The sequence below is a fragment of the Octopus sinensis genome, linkage group LG2 (genome assembly GCF_006345805.1).
Source record: "Octopus sinensis linkage group LG2, ASM634580v1, whole genome shotgun sequence".
Classification (NCBI taxonomy): Eukaryota; Metazoa; Mollusca; class Cephalopoda; order Octopoda; family Octopodidae; genus Octopus; species Octopus sinensis.
This window is the reverse complement of record NC_042998.1, coordinates 125775580-125801330: the sequence shown is the minus strand read 5'-3', so window position 1 is coordinate 125801330 and position 25751 is coordinate 125775580. Positions and strand designations below refer to the sequence as shown.

The 25751-nt window shown below is 35.3% G+C and overlaps 1 protein-coding gene across 3 annotated transcripts in view; it reads right to left on the bottom strand.

The window, feature by feature from the left end:
- Positions 1-1104: 1104 nt before the first annotated feature.
- The window catches only part of LOC115228997 (cilia- and flagella-associated protein 206-like), a 119434-nt gene continuing 94787 nt past the window's right edge, over positions 1105-25751 (bottom strand). For all 3 annotated transcript variants that reach the window (XM_029799432.2, XM_036499188.1, XM_029799437.2), the window contains 6 exons: positions 21595-21699; positions 20163-20305; positions 13611-13704; positions 10675-10818; positions 8815-8903; positions 1105-1285 (listed from right to left, as the gene is read on the bottom strand). In XM_029799432.2, the coding sequence (XP_029655292.1) occupies positions 1141-1285; positions 8815-8903; positions 10675-10818; positions 13611-13704; positions 20163-20305; positions 21595-21699 (720 nt within the window). In that variant the 3' untranslated portion in view covers positions 1105-1140. The remainder of the gene's footprint in view (positions 1286-8814; positions 8904-10674; positions 10819-13610; positions 13705-20162; positions 20306-21594; positions 21700-25751) is intronic.

Here is a 25751-nt window from a genome sequence, read left to right as displayed (position 1 = left end):
TGGAGATTGTTTGTTGAAATCTTCTTTAAATATAGTTTGGTATAGAGTTCAAAGTGTCAGAAAGTAAGAGAAGGGGTGTAGTTGTCTATGTACAAAAGAAATTTTTTGTGTGTTCCTGCTAAGGGAGTGGCTAAAAAGCATTTATTGAATGGGTTTTATGTCCACCTCTGTGTGTGTGTGTGTGTGTGTGTGTGTGTGTGTGTGTGTGTGTGTGTGTGTGTGTGTGTGTGTGTGTGTGTGTGTGTGTGTATTGTCTTGAATGTCCTTTCAATGTTTGAAATGTGACCAGCTGTGTTGATGGATGTGTATGTTGTGACGAATGTCTTGTTGAAGAAAGAATTAGGATTTTCTTTTGGGTTAAATGTATTCTTTTGAGTGTCTCCACCTGTGTGTGTGTGTATGTGTGGTCTCCAACTGTGTATAGGTGTGTGTGTTTGTGTGTGAGTGTATGTGTGGGTGTGTTTTCTATGTTTTCTTTTGTGTGTATGTGTGTGTGTGTGTGCGTGTGATAACTGGAGCAATTGTTCTGTTGCTAAAAGGTCATTTAAGTTATTAAAAAAAATAAACATTTGAAGGTGGTACCTTGTTATTATAATGGTGTAGTGATTACATGTTTCACATGATGTTTGAGATTATTCAAGCTATCAGTGGAATAATTGTTCTGAATTATATATGTGATTTCGATTTACTTGGATAAAGTAAGACCCAATAGTTGCCAGAGAACATCAAGAAAAGAATTGAATCCTAATCAAAATATTAGTCCCAACAGACAATAATGTTTATCTAAATGAAATAGGAAAATTATCCAAATATAAAGATCTAGAAAGGGATATGGCTAGAGCGTGGAGAAATAAAACAAAAACAATTCCTATTATAATAGGGATCTTAGGAATAAGCTGAAAACATACAACAAAATACATAACCAGAACCTCAGGGCTTAAAATAAACACAACACAGGAAGAGGCTCTAGGTAGTCCTGTGCATGTATTACATAGATTACTTCCAACACAAGAGAAAATAACATCTAAAATGAAACACTGTACATAGCCAAAGTGGTCAGAGCTGCACTCGGTAGAACAGAGAAAGCATGTGACAACAATAAAGTTGTAAGAAAATATTAGCAATAACAATATTTTATTATTATTTCTGCTGGACGTCCAATGTAAGATCCACTTTGGTAAGAACAGTTGGTTTTTTCATTCCAGAGCCACGCAAGCCAGCCAGGAATACCTGTGGTCGGGGTACACAACTTGAACCATCTAACTTGGTTTGTGTTTGCTGGTCTCTACAATGATAAGACATAAGGAAATAACAACATGATCAACAATAAAATAAAATGGAATCATACAACCACCACACATGCTCAAACACATACAGACAAATAGTCATAATTAGAAACATTACACACATGTATCAGGTCATCCCATAAGTTCTATCCAAATTTTGAATAAAGAAAACAAGTGATCAAATGTTATATTTAATTGAAATTTAATCATCAATGTACTTTCCCTGATTATCTATGGCTTCCTTCCATCTATTTACAAGCCTTTTAATCTCATCAATGTAAAACTCCTTTGGCTTCAAAGCGAAGAACTCTGAAATGTCAATTTCGACCTCCTCCTGGCTTGCAAAAGTTATGTCCCCCGAATGATTCTGTAAACTACGAAACAAATGGTAGTCTGATGGAGCAAGGTCGGGAGGATAAGATGAATGAAGAATTTTTTTCCCAACCAAGCTCTTTGATCTTCTGTGATGTGATCTTTGCAGTGTGGAGTCGTGCATTGTACTGATGAAACATTGCTCCTTTCCGATTCACTAAAGCAGGTCTTTTTTCTTCAAAGCTTGGTTCAAACACTCTAATTACTGACAGTAGACTTGAGCATTGATTGTTGCATTAGGTGGTAACAATTCAAAGTGAATCACTCCTTTGCAATCCCACCAGATAGAGAGAAGAAGATTTTTCCAATGAAGTTCCCGTTTCGGTTGTGGTTGAGCTTTTTCCCTTTTACCAAGCAACTGTTTACGATGTTTAACATTTTGATAGAAGATCCATTTTTCGTCACCAGTCACAAGTCTATCCAAAAAGAGTGAAATGAGTTCGTGAGAATGGAGAGAAGAGCAGATGTCAACTCAGGATTTGCAGTTGCTTTCAGACAATTCATGAGGCATCCTTTTTCCAAGTTTAGGAACCTTTCCAAGTTGTTGAAGATGACAATGAACAGTTGTATAGTTTGAACTAAGCTTTATTGCCAATTCTTCAACTGATAATGCAGGATTTTTTTCAAGTAATGCCTCAAAGAGCTTATCATCAAACTCAACTGGACATCCTGTTCGATCTTCATCTTCAAGGCTGAAATCTCCACTTCTGAACTTTGCAAACCATCTTCTGCAAGTTCTTTCATTCAAGCATTCTTTCCCATAAACTAAGTGTATGTTTCGAGTCGCTTCAGCTGCAGAGTTTCCTTTTTTGTACTCATAAAGCATTATGTACCTCAACTGCTCTTTGGATACTTCCATGTTAGAAAGGGTTTTAATCAAAGAAATTTTAATTATATTATTGTGTAAAATAATATTTAATTAGTTTGAATGTACACAAATGCATAAAAATAATTTTTAATAATTCCATTAGACATTCTAAAATACTATTAAATTTCATTCAATTTTAAAAAAGATAAAATTGGACAGAACTTATGGGATGACCTGCATATGCACATTCTGATCTGCAATAAATTATTTATCAAACCAACTGATTAAAGTTCACAACTTCTCTTTTCATGACCACTACTGTGTCTTAACCCTAGTCCTCATACTGAAAAAATTTGCCTTTCTTCAGAACTCCCTCCTTATCAATTGTTTCCCAATAAACAGTAACAACAGTTAATTTTCCATCAAATAACACCGTACCAGCTTAAAACAAGGACACAAAGGCTATGGGTATTTCTCATCCTTCCTTCTATTAACTAATAAATGACAAACATATCTAAATTTGATCCAGTGTTATGTACAGTGGAATCAACTTCAGAGACAGCTTCTTCTCAGCTTTTCATCAAGCACACCAAAGCAGAATATTGATATCTTTGGTTTACAAAGGAACAAAAACATCATGAGGCTTCAACTAGACCATAGTTGCTGAAGCTACAACATTAGCTGAACTTGTTACATGACCATGGATGTTGAAATCCTGTCCATTCATTATCCTGGATTTAGTTTAGAAATACTTTGCCTCTGATACCTTACTGACAATGCATTGTCTAATATAAAAAGAGCAAACTAATGTGAAACAAGAACTCATATAAAATGTAAAATATGATAAATTAAATATTCTTTAAACATCAATATCAAAGCAATCTACAATCAATCGAGGGCTGCTATTTAAAAAGCAGTGTCATATGTGCGTGCACATGTTTGTGTGTGTGTGTGTGTGAGTATGGTGTATATGTGTGTATGTGTGTGTGTAAAGAAAAGAACTTGAAAATACAGGAATCTTTTTAAAATTTATTAACTTAATTGGTTTCACTTATCTAAAAATATTTTCAAAAGTAAGGTATGAGGCTTTGCGTATCCTCTGTGGTATCAAAAATTATTTTGCATAAATGTATTCAAATCAAGTGATATAGTTTTTGACAATGATAAGAAAAAAGTTTATGGCTTTTGTATCCTCTGTGATGAGTCAAAAAATAGTTTACATAAAAACACTCAGATCAGGTAAGAATTTTTTTTACAATGATAAGAAAATAAAAATTAGTTTACATAAATATATCCTATAAACAGATATTAGGGACTGCAATGAGTACAAAAGTTGCCCCAACTTTCACTAATCTAGTTATGGCTTACCTGGAAGTCCATATATATGAACAATCCAAATTAAAATATGGCCTGAATTTCTACAAGTACCTGTTAGAGAATTGGAAGTGCTACTTGGATGACTGCCTCATTTTATGGTCTCACACATTTGACTAACTCAATAAATTCAAAAACCTAATTAGCAGCATCAACAATCATATCCAATTCACAATGGAATATAGTCAAGACCAACTACCATATCTAGACATCTCATTATAATAAAAGAGACAAACATTGAAACTGATGTCCACTACAAACCGACTGATTCCAAACAATACCTTCTATTCACCACCCAAAGCACATGAAGACAAACATTCCTTTTAATCTAGTGAGAAGAATTTGTACAATAGTCTCAAATTATGAAAACTCCAAGAATGAAAGGAAATTCTACTCGAAAGACTGTACTCATCATCATTAATTGATAATGGAATAGAACGGGCTAAAGCAATTGAAATCCAAGATTTATGAAAACTGAAACACACTCAAGGTATGCTAAATAGACTTCCATATCTCTCAACACACAACCTAAGAAATACAGGAGCTTACATCATTATACATAAGAACATCCCACTACTAAGTCAAGACCCACAATTAAAAAAAGCACACAAAATCCATAAAATAATAAAATGCTAGATCCTTAAAAAAATAACTCACCAATGCAAAATTACCTACCACAAACCAAACACCAACCATCCAAAAATGTGGTAGTTCTAATTGCAAGATTTGCATTCACCTCATTGAAGGTACAATGTATAAATTTCAGTCAGAACATACTTTTGTCATAAAAAAATAACTTTTATTTGTGCATCAAAAAATTTGATTTATGTCATTAGGTGTAAAGGGTGCCACAAAGATTACATAGGGCAAACTAGCCTTACCCTCAGAGACAGGATAACAGTCCACTGCCAACAATTGCAGGACAGTTAACCCTCAGTGGCCACTTAGATCTCTGCATAAAATAAGCCCTCTAAATTCCAAGTTTTCCCACTGTACCTTTGCCCAGACAGCACCACTGACCAAATACGAATAAATAAAGAAAACATTTTTATTTGAAAATACAGACCTCACTTAAACATACTCTAATACTTTAAAAAATATACTTGGACTGTCACCTGATGTAAGAACAACTAGGCAATATTCTAATTCCTACACACATGCACACCCCTACACACATTCACACATAAACACAATATCTCCCAGGAACACACAGCCACAACAAACACACACATACACACTCATATATACACACATGTACATACACCCAGACACACAGACACACTCATATGCGCACAAACAGTCACATACATAAATACACACACACACAAATACAATACAACCCACGCACACATGCATACACACACACATACAAACACAATATCCCTATTCCCCAGAAAAACACACACCTATACACGCACACACAGACACACACACATATACACACACAGTCACATACGCAGGTACACACACACACACAAATACAATACAACCCACGCACACATGCATACACACACTCACAAACACAATATCCCTTTTCCCCAGAAAAAACAATAATACTCCTAGAAAAAACACACACCTATACATGCACACACAGACACATTCACATATACACACACAGTCACTTATGCAGATACACACACAAATACAATACAACCCACGCACACATGCATACACACACTCACAAACACAATATCCCTATTCCCTAGAAAAAATACGCATACACAATCAATACAATTTAACAGTCACACATATATACACACATACACAAGCACATACACATACACACTTGCACATATACACACACACAGCTCTGACAAATATAACACACACACATACACACGTATGCACACGCATACCACCCTGACAAATATAGCACATACCACCTCAATAAATACAAAAACTACACACACATGCACACACCACCCTAACAAATGCAATACACACACATAAACACGCACGCACACACACACACATATGCACACCACCCTGACAAACATAACAAATACATACACATGCACACACACGGGCACACACAAATATAACACATACCAGCTGGACAGTTATAACACACACACATACCCACATGCATGCACACACCGCCCTGACCAACGCAACACACACATGCATATGCACACACATGTACTCAAACAGCCATACACATATGCCCGAACAAACACAACACATACTATCACATTCACGCACACATACATACACACATATGTACACATGCAACAAACACATACACAAACAGCACCCTGACAAATATAACACACATACATACAAATACACACTTACACACAGAAGCACACTACCCTGATAAATATAACACACACACATACACAGGTATACACAGACATTTACACACGTACACACACACACCACCCCAACAACTGCAACACGCACACACATGTATACACACGCGTGCACACACACACGCGTGCACACACACACGCACACATACGTAGACATACACGTACACACAGAAACAGAACACCTACATACATGAACACATGTACACACATAAACCTGCTATTCACATTTCCCAGAAAAACACACACACATACATATACACATACACGTACACACCATTCTTTACTTATGAGTCGTACATATAAACCCCAAAACACCAGCCAAAACTACTGAACCATAACAGCACCAGCTCACCAAACAAGCCTTTCCCAGTTCCTCAACAACTATTTGAAATCAGAACAATCATGAACTACCTCTTGAGCATGTAACTGCCATCAACCACCCACACTGTTTTTAATGAGAAAGCAATTCTAAGCCACTTTTTTTTTTAAACAGAACCATCTTTTGATCATCTGACTGTCATCAACCAACCACATTGTTTTTTGAAAAAGAAGGCAATTTTGAGCTACCATTTCTGTATAAAATAGTAGTAACTATCGAAGTCCATCCAGATGTGAGACCCTACAGCCAGATCTGAGAACTATGAATGGTCTGTTATTTCTCTACTCACCTTTTTTTCAATTTAAGATGCTGCAAACAATTATGTCTTCTGATCACAGTGAGACTAAAACTTTAGCACCCACTAGTTGACAAATTAGACATGTTTTATCTTTTTGTCAAAGACTCTATTACTTGATTTGGGTATATTTATGTTAACTAATTTTTATCTTTGTATCATTGTAAAAAAATTTTATTACCTGATCTGAATGTTTTTATGTAAACTATTTTTTTGACTTGTAACAGAGGATACACAGTCTCAAACATTTTCTTATCATTGTCAAAGACTCAATCACTTGATTTGAATACACTTATATAAACTAATTTTTGATGCCACAGTGGATACACAAAGTCTCATACCTTACTTCTGAAAATCTTTTTAAATAAGTCAAATCAGTTAGGTTAGTAAATACTTTTAAAAGACTCCTGCATTTTCAGATTCTTTTCCTTATATTTTAACTCATGTGGTAACCCCCCAACTTTACTTTATATATATATCTCATGGTATTGACCAGACTATCAGATGTTGCTATACATTGATGGTCACAATATGCTTCACATTGTTTTAACCTTCTAATGCTGCAGCCCTGCTGGCTATGTGAGCAAGCAAACATCCCCCCAATCAGAAAACTATTCCTTTGCAGGGGTTATCCATTTACAGCTGAGTGGACTGGAGCAACATGAAATGAAGTGTCATGCTCTTAGGTATATATTCATGTAAGACACTGCCAATAATTTTTGCCCCTCATAAATGTTTAAAAATACAACTGAAAGAGCTGGAGTATGGTCCCTCAGTCTGACAGAAAAACCAGCCAAATTTTCAGATCATAACCTAAATGGTAAAGATCCCCTTTGGGATTGCATCTAGAAAGTTCCTCTCTGAGGTACAAGTTCGGGTAAGGTTGCTTATGGAAGACCAGCAGTCTCCCATGCATACCAGCTTCCCCTCTCCACACCGCTGGTGTTATCCAAGAGAAAGGCAAAGGCTGATACAGCTTGGCACCAGTGATGTTGCAAATCATTTCTACAGCTGAGTGAACTGGAGCGATATGAAATAAAGTGTCTTGCTCAAGAATTCAATACACAGCTTGGTCTGGGAATCAAACTCACTTCCTCATGATTGTGAGCCCAACATTCTAACCACTGAGCCATGCACCTTCACATAACCTATCCTCTTAAAAAAAGAAGGCACATTGAACAAAGAACAGTAGCTTGGAGGAGGCAGAACAGCCTACTCCAGGTGACACTTTTGAGTTGTATAAACCTGTATAGGTTTGGGTGAGGAGTCAGAATAGAGGGAAAAACTGAAGGGCTGTTCTGGGCAATGCGCACTCTCAAATTAAGACACTGATAGGCTACAATGGCTTTGATCATTGATCTGCTTGATTGGGAGCTTGGGTTAAACATCAAGAAGGACACTAAGTATTATTAATTTATGCAAATGAAAATATTTTTGATAAGAAATATATAATAATTTCCCACATTGAATAATGTTTTTCCCTCTATTCTGACTCCTCACCCAAACTTATACAGGTTTATACAACTCAAAAGTGTCACCTGGAGTAGGCTGCTCTGTCTCCTCCAAGCTACTGTTCTTTATTCAATGTCCCACTCAGTTTTGTAGAGAATGGGGTTGGGGTATATATCTGGTACTTCTTTTGTTCATCCTAAAAGGATGAAGGCAAAGGTGACCTTTGTGGAAATCAAATTCAGATTGTGAGTAACAAAAATAAATTCTACTATTTCTCCCAAACAATAACACTTCTTTGTGTCAGGCCTCTACATGATTGCTTTGATAAAAACAGTAGCTAAATCTCCCTCAAATCACATCCTTAAAAACAAATCTAAAGGGTAAAAAGTCCTAAACCTAGATACAGTTGTGCCTTAAAACAAGTCCAGAATAACTTTAATCATAGGTCTGTGCAATCAGGATTGATTTGAGGCTAACAACATCTTTTATGTTCACCCTATCCTCATTAATCAAAAGAAACATTAAAACTACATTACTTTGGTAAGTAAGTTTGTGTAGTGACAATCTTCCGGTGACTGCTGGCATCAGTTTGAGTTGAATGTGTTAGTTTATGGCGCAGATCAGTCTGTTAAAGAAAGGTTTTATATAATGTTATTAATTTCTTGCATATTAAAGTTTCTGGTAATATTACATTAGCAACAATTCTCAAAGGTGTTTTACAAGCCCAGAGCTTCATAGAGAGGGTCAATATAGTTTATGGAATTGACCCTTTAGAAGACCAGTACTTATTTTATCAAACAGTAAAGCTGGTACAGCTAGGATCTGAACATTTTTTAATCTTTTAATCGAAGGTGGAGCTTATAACTATTTACATGACTGGTGGATGGAAGATATCTTCAAACCAAAGACCTGGCCTAAATATTTGAAACTAAGTGAGCTTTACTAAAGGCACCCAAGGCCCAGGTGATGGTCTTAAAGTGAGAGGCAGATTAAGTTAGCTTGATTTGAACTCAGAATGCAAGAGCCAAAACAAATCTTGCAAAGATGCTTTCATTTCCCTGTCAGTCCACCTTACCGTTAATAATTGAACTCAGAACAAAATTGACTTAGTGGAATTTGAACACAGAAAACAAGATGCCAGCATAAATACTACTCTAAACCAAATACTGAAAGGTATTCAGTCCAGTGTTAATAATTTTTATTTCTTACACTGATTTGTAAAAGGTAGTTACAGATATGAAGGACACCTTTTTGAATTCCATGTCTAACACTCAGACATGTTTACAAAATCAAAAGATAACATAGCACCCATGACTTTCAGAAATGTTTTCATGCTCAGAATTGCTGAAGCATGGAATAAACCACTTGCATCAGTAGTTGGCTGTCGGGACACTTTCAAAACTTCCATGCTTCTTGAAATTCACCAGCAGTACACTTGATTCCTCCTCCTTTTTCTTTTAATGACTCATTCGCTGATAATTTCCTATGCATTATTCTATGTACAGTTTATGCACTTTTAGCTACTTTTTGTCATGAACTGTAGTGCCCCTGAACACTGTATACAATAATTACATTATTAAGTACAATCAATTGACTCAACCTTCATACGTTACTGGTACTGGTATCAATATCAGAAATATAGAAAGAAACAAGCCTGGCAAAACTGGTACTCAGACAATAGAGGAATAAAACTAAATATGAGCCATTTAATCCAACATTTAGATGCAGTAAGAGCTGATATCGCCAATATCAGTGGTGAGGCATTTGATTGTGTTGTAACATGGGGGAGCATGCAAATGGCTTTCTGGTGCAAATGCAAGCTAGACTCCCTAAGTGGAGAAAAACTGATCTATTTAAGGAAATTGCTGGGCTCCATTGCAATAGGTAGAAACTCCAAGCAATGTAAAATATGGCCTGTACCATGATTATCAGTATGAACATCAAACTTCAAAAAGTAGTTAACCATTTAATGGTTTTAGGAAATTTATACAGAGAAAGTAAGCATTATACCGACCAGCATAAATAAAAGTCAACTTCATTATATTTTTTCTGTAAAAATCTATTCTGACATTGAATGAGTCAACTTCCGAGAACCATATGGTTGAGAAGCAAGCTTCTTACCACACAGCCATGCCTTCACTTACTGGATATAAAAAAATAAATAAACATATAAATAGTGTGTCCATGTTTGAAATGGCTTTAAAATAAAAATAACAATGAACTTGTTGTATATAGTGCTCAGGTATGCCACAACTCATCAGAAAAAATAGCCAAAATTATATGAATAGTACATAGAATATGCACAGGAAGTTAACAGTGAAAAGTCTTTAAAAAATAGATCTGCTCAATGGGAGCTGATTTGACATTAAGCAACAATGTTATATGAGTTTTTTTACCAGTTTAACAGCCTTTCGCCGAAGTTCCCATTCATTCCACTCATAGGATTTAACAATATTCTTCTCAATGAAATGTGTGTCTGTTTGAGTTTCACTTTCACATTTAACAATAGCCTTATGTATATAACGGCGGCTGTCCTTTCTCTGCATTGAAACAAAATTTCAGTTAGAGCATTAATTACAATCATTAATAATAATAATAATAATAATAATAATAATAATAATAATAATAACAATAATAATAACAATAATAATCCTGACCCCAGAGGAATTTTAACTCAGAGCATAACAAAAGAATTGATGATGATAATAATAATAATAATAATAATAATAATAATAATATAATAATAATAATCCTTTCTACTAAAGGCACAAGGCCTGAAATTTTGCATGAGGGGGACTAGTCGATTACATCAACCTCAGTGTTTCACTGATACTTAATTCTTCAAGCCTGAAAGGTTGAAAGGCAAAGTCGACCTCGGTGGAGTTTGAACTTAGATCATAAAGATGGATGAAATGCCACAAAGTATTTTGCCCATTGTGCTAATGATTCTCCCATCTTGCTGCCTTAACAACAATAACAATAATAATGGGGGACTAGGTGTGGTTAAAAAGGGTCTTCAATTATCATTGATAAAATACCCAGAAAAATCAAATATACATGATGTCCAAAAAATTGCGCTAATCTCAAAAGCCCATCGCTTGAGAAAATTCCTATCATTATAATATGGTCACTAGTCTTAGATCTCAGGTAATAACTAAAACACCATGAAACAAAGCTAAAATATAGAATATAATAATAATAATAATGATAATAATAATAATAATAATGATTTCATATTTTGGAACAAGGTTATCACCCTAGTATGTGATTGGTACTTTATTTTATTGATCATGGAATTATGAAAGGCAAAGTTGACCATGAGAGGAATAATAAAGGTTTCCAATTTTGGCACAAGGCCAGCAATTTTATGGGGAGATTGTTAGTCAATACCATCAGACCCCAGTGCTCGATTAATACTATATTTTATCAACTATGAAAGGATGAAAGGGCAAAGTTGGCCTTGGCAGGATTTGAACTTAGATCATGAAGAGCCACAACAAATACTGCAAAGCATTTCTTCCAACACTCTTAGTTACCTCAATAATAATAATAATAATAATAATAATAATAATAATAATAATAATAATAAAGATAATAATGGTAGCAATAATTATAGTCAAATAAAGTTTATTACTCTCTTACTTGTTTCAGTCATTTTACTGCGACCATGTTGGAGCACTACCTTAGAGAGTTTTAGTCGAAGAAATCAACCCCAGGATTTATACTTTGTGAGCCAAGTACTAATTCTATTGGTCTCTTTTGCCGAAGCGCTAAGTTACGGGGGATGTAAACCCACCAACATCAGCTGTCAAGTGATGGTGGAGGGACAAACACAGACACAAAGGCACACACACACATATATACATATATATATATACAACAGGCTTCTTTTAGTTCTCATTAACCAAATCCACTCACAAGGCTTTAGTCAGCCTGAGGGTATAAGCAGAAAACACTTGCCTAAGATGCCATGCAGTGAGACTAAACTCAGAACCAAGTGGTTGGGAAGCAAGCTTCTTACCACCCAGCCACACCAGTGCCTATTGGTCATTAATTGAATACACCTAATTTAACAAAGCAAGATATGCATTCTCTCTTTCTTTGTTTATACCTGTATGTTCAAATTCACATAATTTCATACATATTTTCAACTAGTAATAACTACACCAAGGAGTCATTTTATTGGCCAGGAGTGAATGAAGGAACATTACAAAGAAAAATTACAAACAATGAAAACAATTATCAATGCCAGGACTACAAAATCTCTGTACAACACATACCTATATAACCATTTTCCAAGAAAATAACACTAACCACACAGCATATACTTTGCAAACTCATTATCCAATCTACATAACACACATTTTGCAGGATCTCTATTTAACCCATCAGCATTTAAACTGGCCATATCCAACCCAAATATTGTACCTGGTTTATGTCCAAACTGACCGTATCTGGCCCCTCACACCTACCCTACAATGTTATTCTAAAAAATATAAAATCACGTCTTTGTAATTTTGAAGCTTTGAGATAATGCATGATTAAGTGAAAATAATGTGAATGAATAAGTATTGCATTTGACTGAATAATCTGAATGCTAAAGGGTTAAACTATATTATATAACCCCCCAGAGTCCAAGCAAGCAAGGGAGCTTCTATGTGGTTACTTGATCTGCTAAAAATGGCAGCCACATTTCCTTTGTATCACACCATACTGTCACAAAGATAATTTATCCAAAATAATGTAAAATTAAATACACTTCAACTTTAAATATTGCATGATGATCATACTGGAATATCTTTGATCATTGGTCCACATGATCAGGACTCATTTAAGGCCAAATAACCATGGCAGCCACTTAACTCACAGAGTACATACTTGACTCATTCAATCACTTCTCATTAAAACCACACAATACATACTTTTACATAGTCGATGACTGATGCTATAACACATCTCACATACCAATAACAATAACTCAAGTATTATACACTCACCACCGAATAAAAAAACTCAACACTCAATAGCCAATGAGAAACTCTTGACGCAGCTTCTCAACATACTAGAAATAGCAGCCACATCTCCTTTAAATTATCCACCATTTTATATAAAGAAGAATACATTGACAATGTAGTCCTTGATATACATGCAAAGAAATGGGTTAGTTATGGTTGAAATGCATTAGATGATAGATCTGCTGGATCTTAGGTCTGACCTAGAGACAAACTACATCGAAATCAAACATTTTGCTTATATTTGAGCAACACACAATAGATATCTTAAATATATTTACACAACATATACTCAATAGGGAAATAATATGTAAGCAAACCTGTGGTGTGATAGAAGTAAACTGGTTATACAATTCCAACAATTGTATTAACTCAGGATTAACTCTGGCAATTTCACTGATAGAAGTCACATATCTGTTGGATAACAAGAAGAAAGGTGTTAATATTATTGATTGAAATTTTCCAGAGTATATGAAATAAAAATAATGTTAAGAAGGTAAGTCACCAACACTAATAGGGATGGAATGAACTATAGTCAGCAGGAGAGATGTAGAATATATAACAATGATGTGTGGATTGACAGAATAATAAGGGCATCAGACAAAATGTCTGTGGTATTTAATAACAACAACAACAACAACAATAATAATAATGAAATTAATTATAATAATAATAATAATGATAATAACGATAAAAATAAAAATGAAAATAATGACATGAAAGCAGTAAAAAATCACATTCTATTGTCAAGGAAGCTTTCAAATTCACAAGAGAACTTGGCATTAACCCTGCATTAGATGAAGAACCTGAAACCACAGCTACAAAACAAGCAAGATGGATCAAGTAGAGTGCAAAAAAGAATGGGCAGACACAAATTGAGGAGTGGTGGAGTCAGAAGCCTTTGCATAGACAGTATATACTTCAAAGTTGAAATGCTGATATAGATCAAGCAACAACCCATCAGTGACTGAGAAGTTTAGAATTGAAAGCAGAGACTGAAGGTTTCACATTGGTGGCACAAGATCAAAGCTTGGTTACCAAAAACTACCAGGCTAACATTCTTCAAAACAGTTCTGACCCTAAATGAAGATGCTGCAATATATTTGATGAGACAATAAACCATCTCGTCTCCGGATGTCCTGTGCTAACACCAAAGAAATAGAGAAATCGTCATGATAGGGTAGGACAGTATTTACATTGGAAAATATGTAAACAGTACAAAATCAGCATACCTGCTTACTAGTATGAACATCAACCTGAGCCAGCCGTTGAAGGTAAAAATGTCACTATCCTCAGAGATCTTCCAGTCAACACTGACAGAATGATCCAGGCTAATCGACCAGACATAATTATTAAAGACAATGAAGAAAATACTTGTAGACTAATAGATGTAAGTGTTCCCACTGATAAAAATATATCTGTCAAGGAATTTGACAAATTAAGTAAATATAAGGACCTGGAAATTGAAATACAAAAGATGTATCATCTTGAAGTGAGAACTGTTCCTGTCATTGTAGGTGCCCTGGGTGTGATAAAAAAGGGATATCAGAAACATCTAGATAAGATCCCAGAAGAACCACTTCTCAGAGAAATCCAAAAGATTGTACTGACAAATATTGCCCGCATCCTCAGAAAAACCCTATCCATTTAAATGTCTGTGTTGTATTACATGAAGATATCTCGCTACTACCCCTGCCACTTCCCCAAGCTTTCAATCATATTGTAACATTTCTTATCCCTCACTCGCCCTAGGATGCTGGGAGCGTCTCAGCAAGTTATTGTAACAAACATGCAGATTAAAAGTAAAATAATAATAATAATAATAATAATATTAATAATAATAATGATAATAATAATAATAATAATAATAATTTAGAATAGAATTTGGACTCAAAAAGTGCAGAATAATCTACCTAAATGGAGGCAAGGTATAGTCCCTAGTAGGGATAGAATTACCGACTAGAGACTTGATTAAGCAAATTAAAATGGAAGGATACAAATACCTTTGTGTACTAGAGTTCAACAAGTTAATGGAAAGCGAAATGAAAGAGCAACTGAAGATGGAGTATTTCCAATGACTAAGATTGGTGTTGCACTCAAAATTGACGGGGAGCTTTGTGGAAATCATGGCCTACAAAGAGCAACGATGTGGTATGAACAAACTCCAGAAGGAGTCGCCAAAAATGAGAACTGCAAAATCCTGTGGGATGCAATGATCCAGTGACATCACCCAACCAGACATTGGAAACTAGACATTTTTGTGGTGAATAGAAAGAACATGTATGATAATCAACATAGCATGCCCTGGTGACAACAGGATCAATGTGAAAGGAGAAGAAAAAATAAACAACTACGATGATTTAAAGTTGAAAATACAAAGTTTGTGGCCAATGAAGGAAGTAGATGAAATACCAATAGTAATTAGTGCACTTGGAAGTATCAGCACTCAATTACCAACATGGCTGAAAAAGATCGGTGCAAGTGTGAAGGTAGAACACCTACAAAAATCAGCATTGCGGGGAATTTCAAGAATTCTTCACAGGGTTCTTGAAGCAAGACCAATAAACTAGTGTCACCTTAGTTTGCTGGCTGTGGACAGCTGACACTTTCCATCATACCCAGCAAAATAAGCTGTGAGTTTTCATATAATGATAGTAATGATAATAATAATCAATTATTGAAAGGCTTTTGACAGTATTCCCTACATGTGGATTCTAGAAACACTAGCCATGAACATGGTAGCACCAATAATCATAAAATATATAAAACATTCCATGCATACATGGCAAACAGTGCTGCAGCTCCAGACAAAAGAGGGACTCATAAAAACTAAAGCCATCCCCTTTAGAAGAGGAATATTCCAGGGAGACACACTGTAGCTACTCCTTTTCTGCTTGGCACTGATGCCTTTAACAAACATGGTAAACAAAATTGACTATGGATACAACTGCTACGGTGAAACAATCAACCATCTCTTGTATGTGGATTATCTAAAACTGCATGCTGCAAATGACAAACAGCCGGAAACATTACTACAGATAGTGCATGGATTTACCAAAGAAATAAACATGAAACTCAGCTTAGAAAAATGTGCCAAAGAAACCTTGAAAAGAAGAAAACTAGTTAAGAGTAACAATATCAGACTAGACAGAAGCCAAACATAGAAATACTTAGGAATCAATGAACTAAATACAGTACACCATACACAAATGAAATAGGACATAAAGGAATACTAAAGATGAGTTAGATTAATATTTAAAACAGAGCTCAAATAATAGGTATCAATATTTTAGCTGGCCCAGTTATAAGTTACAGCTACAATATTCTTAATTGGATTCTAAATGAACTAATGAAACTAAACAGGAAAACAAGAAATATAATAATAGAAAGAATTTAGGATGCACCACTCAAAATCTGACATAGAAAGGTTATATACGATGAATTGAAGGTGGTAGAGACCATATACAACTAAAAAACTATTATAAAATAACCACCATAGGATTACAGAAATATTTAATTCAAAAGCAAGGAAAACTGGTACAAATAGCTACAAAGCATGAGCAAAACAAAAAGCTGTTTTCTGTCTTCAAGGAAGCTGAAAAATACAAGAAAGAAGTCACAGTACCTGACAACTATGAAGAAAAAGAGGAAACAACAAACGTTGTAAAAAAAACTGAAATCCAAACTAAAACCGGAACAACAAAGTATCATGATATGATGATGGCAAGAAAAGTTCTTACATGGGGAATATTGGGATAAGCTAAACAGGAAAGCAATATACAAAGTAAAATCCCTTTGGACTCAAAGCAGAGACCGGAGGATTTTTAATTGCAGCACAAGATCAAAGCCTTCTCACCAGAAATCACAAGAAACACATAATGAAGAAAAATACAAGTAACTGCTGGATATGTAGTGATGGGGAAGAAACAATAAAGCAAATTGTCTCTGGCTGCCCAGTCCTGGCAAAAAAAGGAATATATCCACAGACATCACAGAGTTGGAACCTATATACACTGGAAGCTATGCCGACACTATGGAGTGACAACAGAAAAAAATATGGTATAGGCACAACCCAGAAAAGATCTCAGAAAATGACAAAGCAACAATACTCTGGGATATGCCAATACATACAGATAGAGAAATCAAGGCTAATAGACCAGATATAGTTGTCAGAGATCACCAAAAATAATAAAAAATGCCTTCTCATGAATGTATCAATAACAACAGATGACAATGTGTCTCTAAAAGAAACAGAGACACTCTCAAAATACAAAGATCTGGAAATAGAGATAACCTGAATGTGGAGCCTAAAAACAGAGACAGTCCCTATACTAATAGGTGCATTAGGTATGATTTAAAAACATTCAGACAAATACATAACCAAAACACCAGGACTTATGAATGTATACGACATACATAAAATAGCAGCACTAGGCACCATGCAGATTTTACATAAAACAATTTCAATACAGTGAAAATAAGAGCACCACAACAAACCACAGCACATACCCAAGGTATGTAGAGCTGTGATCGGAAGTGCAGTGAAAGCATGTGATAAAAATAAGATGACTGAACAATAATAATAATGATGATAATAATAATAATAATAATAATAATAATAATAATAATAATAATAATAATAATAATAATAATAATAAATGCCCTGGTGCAGTACCAGGCAGTGGCTCTCATGGCTTCTGATCTTAACTGATTGGAAGTGTTATCATGTACATTGTTTTGTCTTGGTATAAAAGATGGGCTACAGCAAATATTCTGCTCAATACCACAGATTTGCTTGTCAGTTGTTTGACCGTAACCAGTTGAGCATGTCCCTTAGTGGCTGACGATATGTGCATCTCTGATCACGAGCAGAAGTAGTGGGGGAGCATCATAGCCATGTGTTGAGAGGAATTCTTTGGGGTTTGAATAGTTCACCTCTGGAAACATGGGTGGTTCTTTCAAAATCCTTAAACAACCCTTATTCAGGGACCGTTTGAGCGGGATGGGCTACTCAACCTGAAGAAAATTCTAACTGGGCCCCACCTGCAAGGTCATGTGCTGTTTATCTTGATATGAGATCACCATGTCGCGCACATATGGTTGTGATGCATGTGCCTGGTGTACCTTTATCAGACGGGTAGTCATGATGGGTATATTGGGCTTCGTATATTTTACCCCAGTGTCACTTTGATGGCATGACTGCTCTCTCACTCAATAATAATAATAATAATAATAATAATAATAATAATAATAACAAAATCCTGGGCTTGGTTAAAACAGGGGCAATTAGAAAAAGAAACAGAGAGCCTAATTGTAGCAACCCAAAATCAAGCAATAAAAACAAACAAGTTGAGAAAAAATATATATGGAGAGAATGTGCCAGGAAAATGTAGAGCTTGTGAGATTTGGAACAAGATAGTAGTGCACATGTGACAGAATGCCCCAAGTTGTCACAGAAAGAATATAAGAAATGGAGGCACGACCAGGTTATAAAAGTGTGTCAGAAATGAGGATTTGAAGCTGGAAACACATGGTACAATCATTGAGTTGAAAGAGTACTGGGGTTGGAGAAATGTATGGTTTGGTGGAACTTTCCAATTCAAACGAACAAAAAATTAGAAAATAATAGACTAGACATAACAATTATAGATAAGGGAAAGCAAAGTTGCTTACTTATCAACACATCATGCCTGTTTGATTCTAGGATTGTAAAGAAAGAGGAAAAAAAAAAAATACCTTAAAATTTGAAAAAGAAAACATTTGGAGCATATGAACAGAAAAGGTCATGCCTATAATAATTGGTGCGCTGGGAATAGTAAGCCAAGATATAGACTAAGGGGTGAGGGGGATTGAAATAGAATACCTTGGTAGAGCTACAGAAAGTCTGTCTCTTAGGGGCAGCAAGGATTAACAGGAGGTTTCTAAGCACTTGAAAGACTGCTGAAAACTTGAAGATACCTAAGGTTACAAGTAATAACCTGCTATCCATATAATTCCTACTTGGAATAAGACCAAACATGAGACAAACTAAAATAATAACCACCACTATCACCACCACCACTACCATCACCATCATCATCATTTACCATATGTTTTCCATGCTGGCATGAGTTAGACAATTTGACTGGAACTGGTAAACTGGAGAGCTGCACCATGTTCCAATCTGTTTTGGCTTGGTTTCTACAGTTGGATGCCCTTCCTAACTCCATAGTGTACATTGGGTGTCTTTTATGTGTAACTGGCAGGGTGCCTTTTGTGTATCACCAGCATTGGTGCCTTTTGCATGTCACCAGCACGAGTGCCTTTTATGTGTCACCAGCACAGGTGCCTCTTACATGTTACTGGCACAGGTGCCTTTACACACCACCAGCACAAGTGCCTCACTTGTGTCACTGTAACTATATTTTGAGTTCAAAGTCAGTTGAAGTAAACTTTGCATTTCATCTTTACAAAGTCAATAAAATAAAAAAACTCGTCAAGTACTTGGGTTGAATTAATGTTCCTATAAAGCATCTTAGATGTGAATGAAATTATAATAGAAGACAAGAAAGAGAGATTAAATATCTCTGAAAACCAAAGAAGCCTTTAAAAACTGGTGCTTAGTCTTGGTTTCATGATGCTAAGGTGAAGACAAATATACTCACCGGATAATATGTGCATCTAAATTAGCCAACATTCTGAAATGATCTGGCAGTAAGAAGCAACATAGAATATTCTTGCTAACACACACATGCACACACACAAATGCCAGCAGTGACTATGTACTCATGAGTAAATCTCCAAAACCTCATCCATTCAGCTATTTCTATACTTAACAGATTACATCATATGCTGTATGGCAAAATGTATAAAATTAAGAGTATTTTACTTACTTGTCTGCTTCTTCGGCAAATGCATAGGCATCCTCTTTTGAAGCAAAAGCATAATAATAGTTTTGGTACTTTGCAATTCCAATATCACGGTTACCACGCAATAACAGACCTTCATATTTGCATAGTGTCACAGGACAGAAACCCTACAAAAAATACAGGAGAGAATTCATTGACAGATTTATTCAAGAGGAATAAATACAATTTGTGTAGTCTTGTATGTGTTGGAAGTGAAAGGTACCCAGTGATAAAGAAAGACCAAGGGAAGTTTAGTAAGCTTTCGGATCCTCATGGCAACAGAAATGCTTAAGAGTTTGCTGCTATTAGAACCAGATGTTTGATAGTGATAAAAAAACTTATGTATCACAGAGTCAACCACCTTAGAATGGAATAACACAAGCAATTTCCACAATATGTTTGCAACAATACGTTTTCTTAAGAAGCATTTGGGAAAGGTTTCCTTGGGGACAGGTACAAAGAGGAACTAGAAACATTCACATTTTGAGATTTGATGACCTTTCTTGAAAATGACTTATGTAAAATTTAGTGTTTGGTGTAACATGTATTCATACTCAAAAGTCATGCATTGGCAATCCAATATTTTGTCCACACAACCACATCTAAACTGGGGTGAACAATTTTTCTTATTGCTTAATCAGGAGTATGGCCAGAGCCCATAATACTTTTTAGGGTCTTTAAGACTGGTGGAAGGGAGAGGGGGAAGGAGGAAAGTATCCTCAAATCAGAGACCTGTTCTGAATGTTTACAACAAAGTGGATTCAGTTAAAGGCAGCCAAGGACCAGGTGATGATATCAAACTAGACAGCAGATTAAGTTTACATGGCATTTGCTGATTCTTATGCTAAAGAGACTTCAGAACTTTCTAACAAATGATACATAAAAGCGATTAGATGTTTTCTTCTCTAGGTAGAAATAGAGCCTAAAAAAAAAGCATTCTCAGAATATCTAGTTTGTATTCCTAACAAATGAAGGAATTGATGCATATAGTGTTAAGTATCTTGTCTGGTAACATGATAAAACACTTGTGGCAGACTTGAACTCTTCACAGTTTCTTATCTACCCCAAAAGGTCCATGTGGTGTTGAATTGCCAGGACAACTCTGGTAGGATTTTACAGTACTGCCAGTTTACTTTCTTATCCATTTTAACTCTCTGAATTACATGAGCTAACGAGGAACCATCAGCTAGAAATAGCAGCTAAATTTTCCTCAAATCCTATGCTACTCCTCTTAAAAAAATTTAAGATCCATTTGAAAATTTGATTTTAAATATACTGTCTGAAAAAAGGATGTATTGGTCATAGCAAGAATACATTTTACATAAGTATTACTATTGGCCAAGATTAAATAACTTAATAGATCTAACTACAAATCTTACAAAATCTTATCTAGGGAAATAATGGTTAATAAGCTTACCCTACATTCTAAAACCAACTTGTCAAAATTTGTGGTATTATCAGGAAACAGCCATTCAACACTTGTGTATTCTTTTACCACAGCAACAACGACTTTTTCACTGCACTGCGAAGACAAATATATTTTTTACAAAGTATTTCATCATATTTCTACAATAGAAATTATACATATACATAAACACACACACATTATCATATATATATATATATATATATATATATATATATATATATATATATATATATATATATATATATATATATATGTCACCTTGAAAATTCTTCTTATAGGAATATGAGAGTTTTTTATTTTTACCATATTCTCTTTATCATACAATGTTCTTGAATTTTCCATTTTTGACGAAGCATAAATATACTCTTTTAACAATATGCTTAATTTAACCATAATGAAAGAATCCAAAGAAAAAAAGAGAAGTCTAATATTTTCAATTTATCATTTGTTTCATTGTTAAAAGTTTGAAATGGAGCATGATGGCTCCAAAAAAAGAAACTAATAGAATAATGTCAGAAAAATGAGATAAATACTGTGACCTGATTGGTGAGCATGAGACAAGGGTCTAGGGAAAATAGAGGGTGTTGTGCTTCTCTTACTGATTTCATTGGACAGCTTGTATGGTTGTGAGTAGATGAGAGAGAGAAAAGGAGAGGAGGGCCATTGAGAGAATATGAGTGTCTCCTACTATGGTTGATTTTTAAGTGAGTAGCAGTTAGGTTGTTGGCACAATAATTAATACAACTTTGTCCATCCTCTGTTCAAATCTGTTGCCTTTCTGAGACTATCCAGTTTTATAAGTTAACAGCTAAATCAAAGATTAACTGATTTTCAATCAACAACTTTTGATTCACCTGTATTTTTGCTGACATTGATCAAAGAAATTCAATTGTACTTGTTGAGTTTCATTGGTTAGATTTTTCATGGTGTCATCAAGTTCTTGTTTGCTTTCTTTCTTTTTTTTTGTTTATAGAAGCCTAATTGGAGATTATATATAGTCTTTCCAATGTTTTGCTGTCAAACGCTTTTCAGTATTCAATTTACGTAAGCTTAGGTTTTAAATTTTTGCTTACTGCAGTCTTCAATAACAGCTCTGTTAACAAATAGTTGCTTTTTATAGCCTTACATCCTCTTACAACACTCTTTCTGTTCTGGTATGACAATATTACTTTTCAAATGAGCAGCCGGTCAGTAAATGTCAGTTCTTCGTATTATTTGTAAACAGATTACTGGTTACTGTTGGTGTATTAATATTAATATTATTATTATTATTGAGTGAGAGAGCAGTGCATGCCATCAAAGTGCCACTGGGGTAAAATATATGAAGCCAGTATACCCATCATGACTACTCATCTGATAAGGATACACCAGGCATCACAACCATATGTGCACGACATGGTGATCTCATATCAAGATAAACAGTACATGACCTTGCAGGTGGGGCCCAGTTAGAATTTTCTTCTGGTTGAGTAGCCCATCCTGCTCAAAAGGTCCCTGAATAAGGATTGTTTAAGGATGTTGAACAAACCACCCATGTTTCCAAAGGTGAATTATCCAAACCTCTAAGAATCCCTTTCAACACATGGCTATAATGCTCCTCCACTACTTCTACTCATGATCAGAGATGCACATATTGTCAGCCACTAAGGGACATGGTCAACTGGTTAAGGTCAAACAACTGACAAGCAAATCTGTGGTATTGAGCTGAATATTTGCTGTAGCCTATCTTTTATACCAAGATAAAACAATGTACATGATAACACTTCCAATCAGTTAAGATCAGAAGTCACGAAAGCCACTGTATGGTACTACATCAGGGCATTTATTATTATTATTATATTATTATTATTATTATTATTATTATTATTATTACGGTGACACGTAAAAGCACCATCCGTTCGTGGCCGTTCACCAGCTCTGTCTGGCACCTGTGCAGGTGGCACGTAAAAAACACCCACTACACTCGCGGAGTGGTTGGCGTTAGGAAGGGCATCCAGCCGTAGAAACACTGCCAGATCTGACTGGGCCTGACGAAGCCTTCCAGCTTCACAGACCCCAGTTGACCCGTCCAACCCATGCTAGCATGGAAAACGGACGCTAAACGATGATGATGATGATGATGATTATTATCATTATTATTATTATTAAGGCAGTGAGCTGGCAGAAGTGTTAGCATGCTGGATGAAATGCTTAGCAGTATTTTACCTGTCACTACACTCTAAGTTCAAATTCTGCCAAGGTCAACTTTGTCTTTCATCCTTTCAGGGTCGATAAATTAAGTACCAGTTAAGCATCCCCCAAATTTAAGGCCTTGTGCCTTCAGTAGAAAGGATTATTATTATTATTATTATTTTACTTTTCAGAGCTCTTGGTCTTACTTGCTCTAATTGATTCTGTGAGAGTGGACAGCAACTTGTTCTCAGGGGTCTCACAGTGTCTCTTCCTACAAATTATAAGCTTTGGTACGTGGATGTTAACTTACAGTGGAAGACACTCAACACCCAAGCACCAATCTCAAAATCCTAGCTGTCCCCAAATAGAGCGGTTTTTTGGGCCTGCTCTACCCTCATGTCAATTCCAATTTTTCGGACCTCAATGAAACCGTCCAACATATGCCAGCATGGAAAACAGTCATAAAATGATGATGATAATTTCTTGAACCTCATTGTTAATGCTCTGAGTGCCTCTACAACTACTAGGATAACAGTTACTCTCCCCATTGCTCCCATTCTTGCAATTTTGTCTTTTACTAGTCTGTGTTTCTCCATTTTTTCCATTATGTCAACATCAAACAAATTACTATTATGATTATTATCATTTAAGGGGGTGAACTGGCAGAATTGTTAGCATGCCAAGTGAAATGCTTAATGGTATTTTGCCTGTCACCGTGTTGTGAGCTAAAATTCTGCCTAGGTTGACTTTGCTTTTCATCCTTTCGGGTTCGATAAATTAAGTACCAGTTGAGTACTGGGGCTGGTATAATTGACTATCCCCCTCCCCCAAATTTCAGGCCCTGTGCTACAGTAGAAAGGATTATTATTATTATTATTATTATTATTATTATTATTATTATTATCATTATTATTATTATTTTATTATTATTATTATTATAAGTAGTAGTAGTAGTAGTAGTAGTAGTAGTAGTATGATAGTATTGCATAGGTTAAGAAACATGATATCTTTCTTGCTACAATGAGAAACAGCTTTACAGAGTTAAAACAAAATATTTTCAGTTCACACACATATTTACTACACTTCAAACTTCTTGTATGTGTTTGAGAGTGTGCATGTATGTGTGTGTATGTGTGTGTGTGTTTGTGTTTTTTATGCATGTGCATCTATATATGCATATGCGCGTGTATGTGTGTGTAAATTTTATTTTATATTCATTTATACATATGAAAATTAAATACACATACACACACACATATACATGTATACATAGACACAAACATACATAAACATACATTCAGATATATGCACACATGCATTTATATCTATGACCAACTATATTTACATATGTGAACATATATTATTGTTTGTGCATTTGTGCATATGTCTAAATACGTACATACATATATAAGCACATGTATGTGTATGGATGGATGTCTACATATAAAACAATCACATGTAGTGTTTCAATTCCAATGTGGCATTAAAATAAAATGAAAAAATAATCAACAACAATGAGAACGATTTCTTGATTCCATTTTCAAAAAAAAAAACCCCATTTTCTTGAGAAAAGTAGATTGGCATGATAGACTGAAACAGAACTTTCTTTTATCTAACCACCACCACTACCACCAACACCATTGCCACCACCACCACCGCCACCACCACCACCGCCGCCGTCGCCACCACCACCACCATCACTGTCATCATCAATGCCATCATCATCAATGCCATCATCATCAATGCCATCATCATCAATGCCATCATCATCGTCAACATTATTATTGCCACTATCATCACTAACAATAAGCCAGAAGTAAATCCAAAATGAAGCTCATAAAATAACAGCCATTTAAAACTTAATGTTTCCATTCCCACCTTTCTGCTTCCTTCACTCCATGAGTAGAAGGAACTGTAGTAGTGGCACCACCTAACATCACCATCAGTATTGTCACCAATCAGCAGAGTCATCA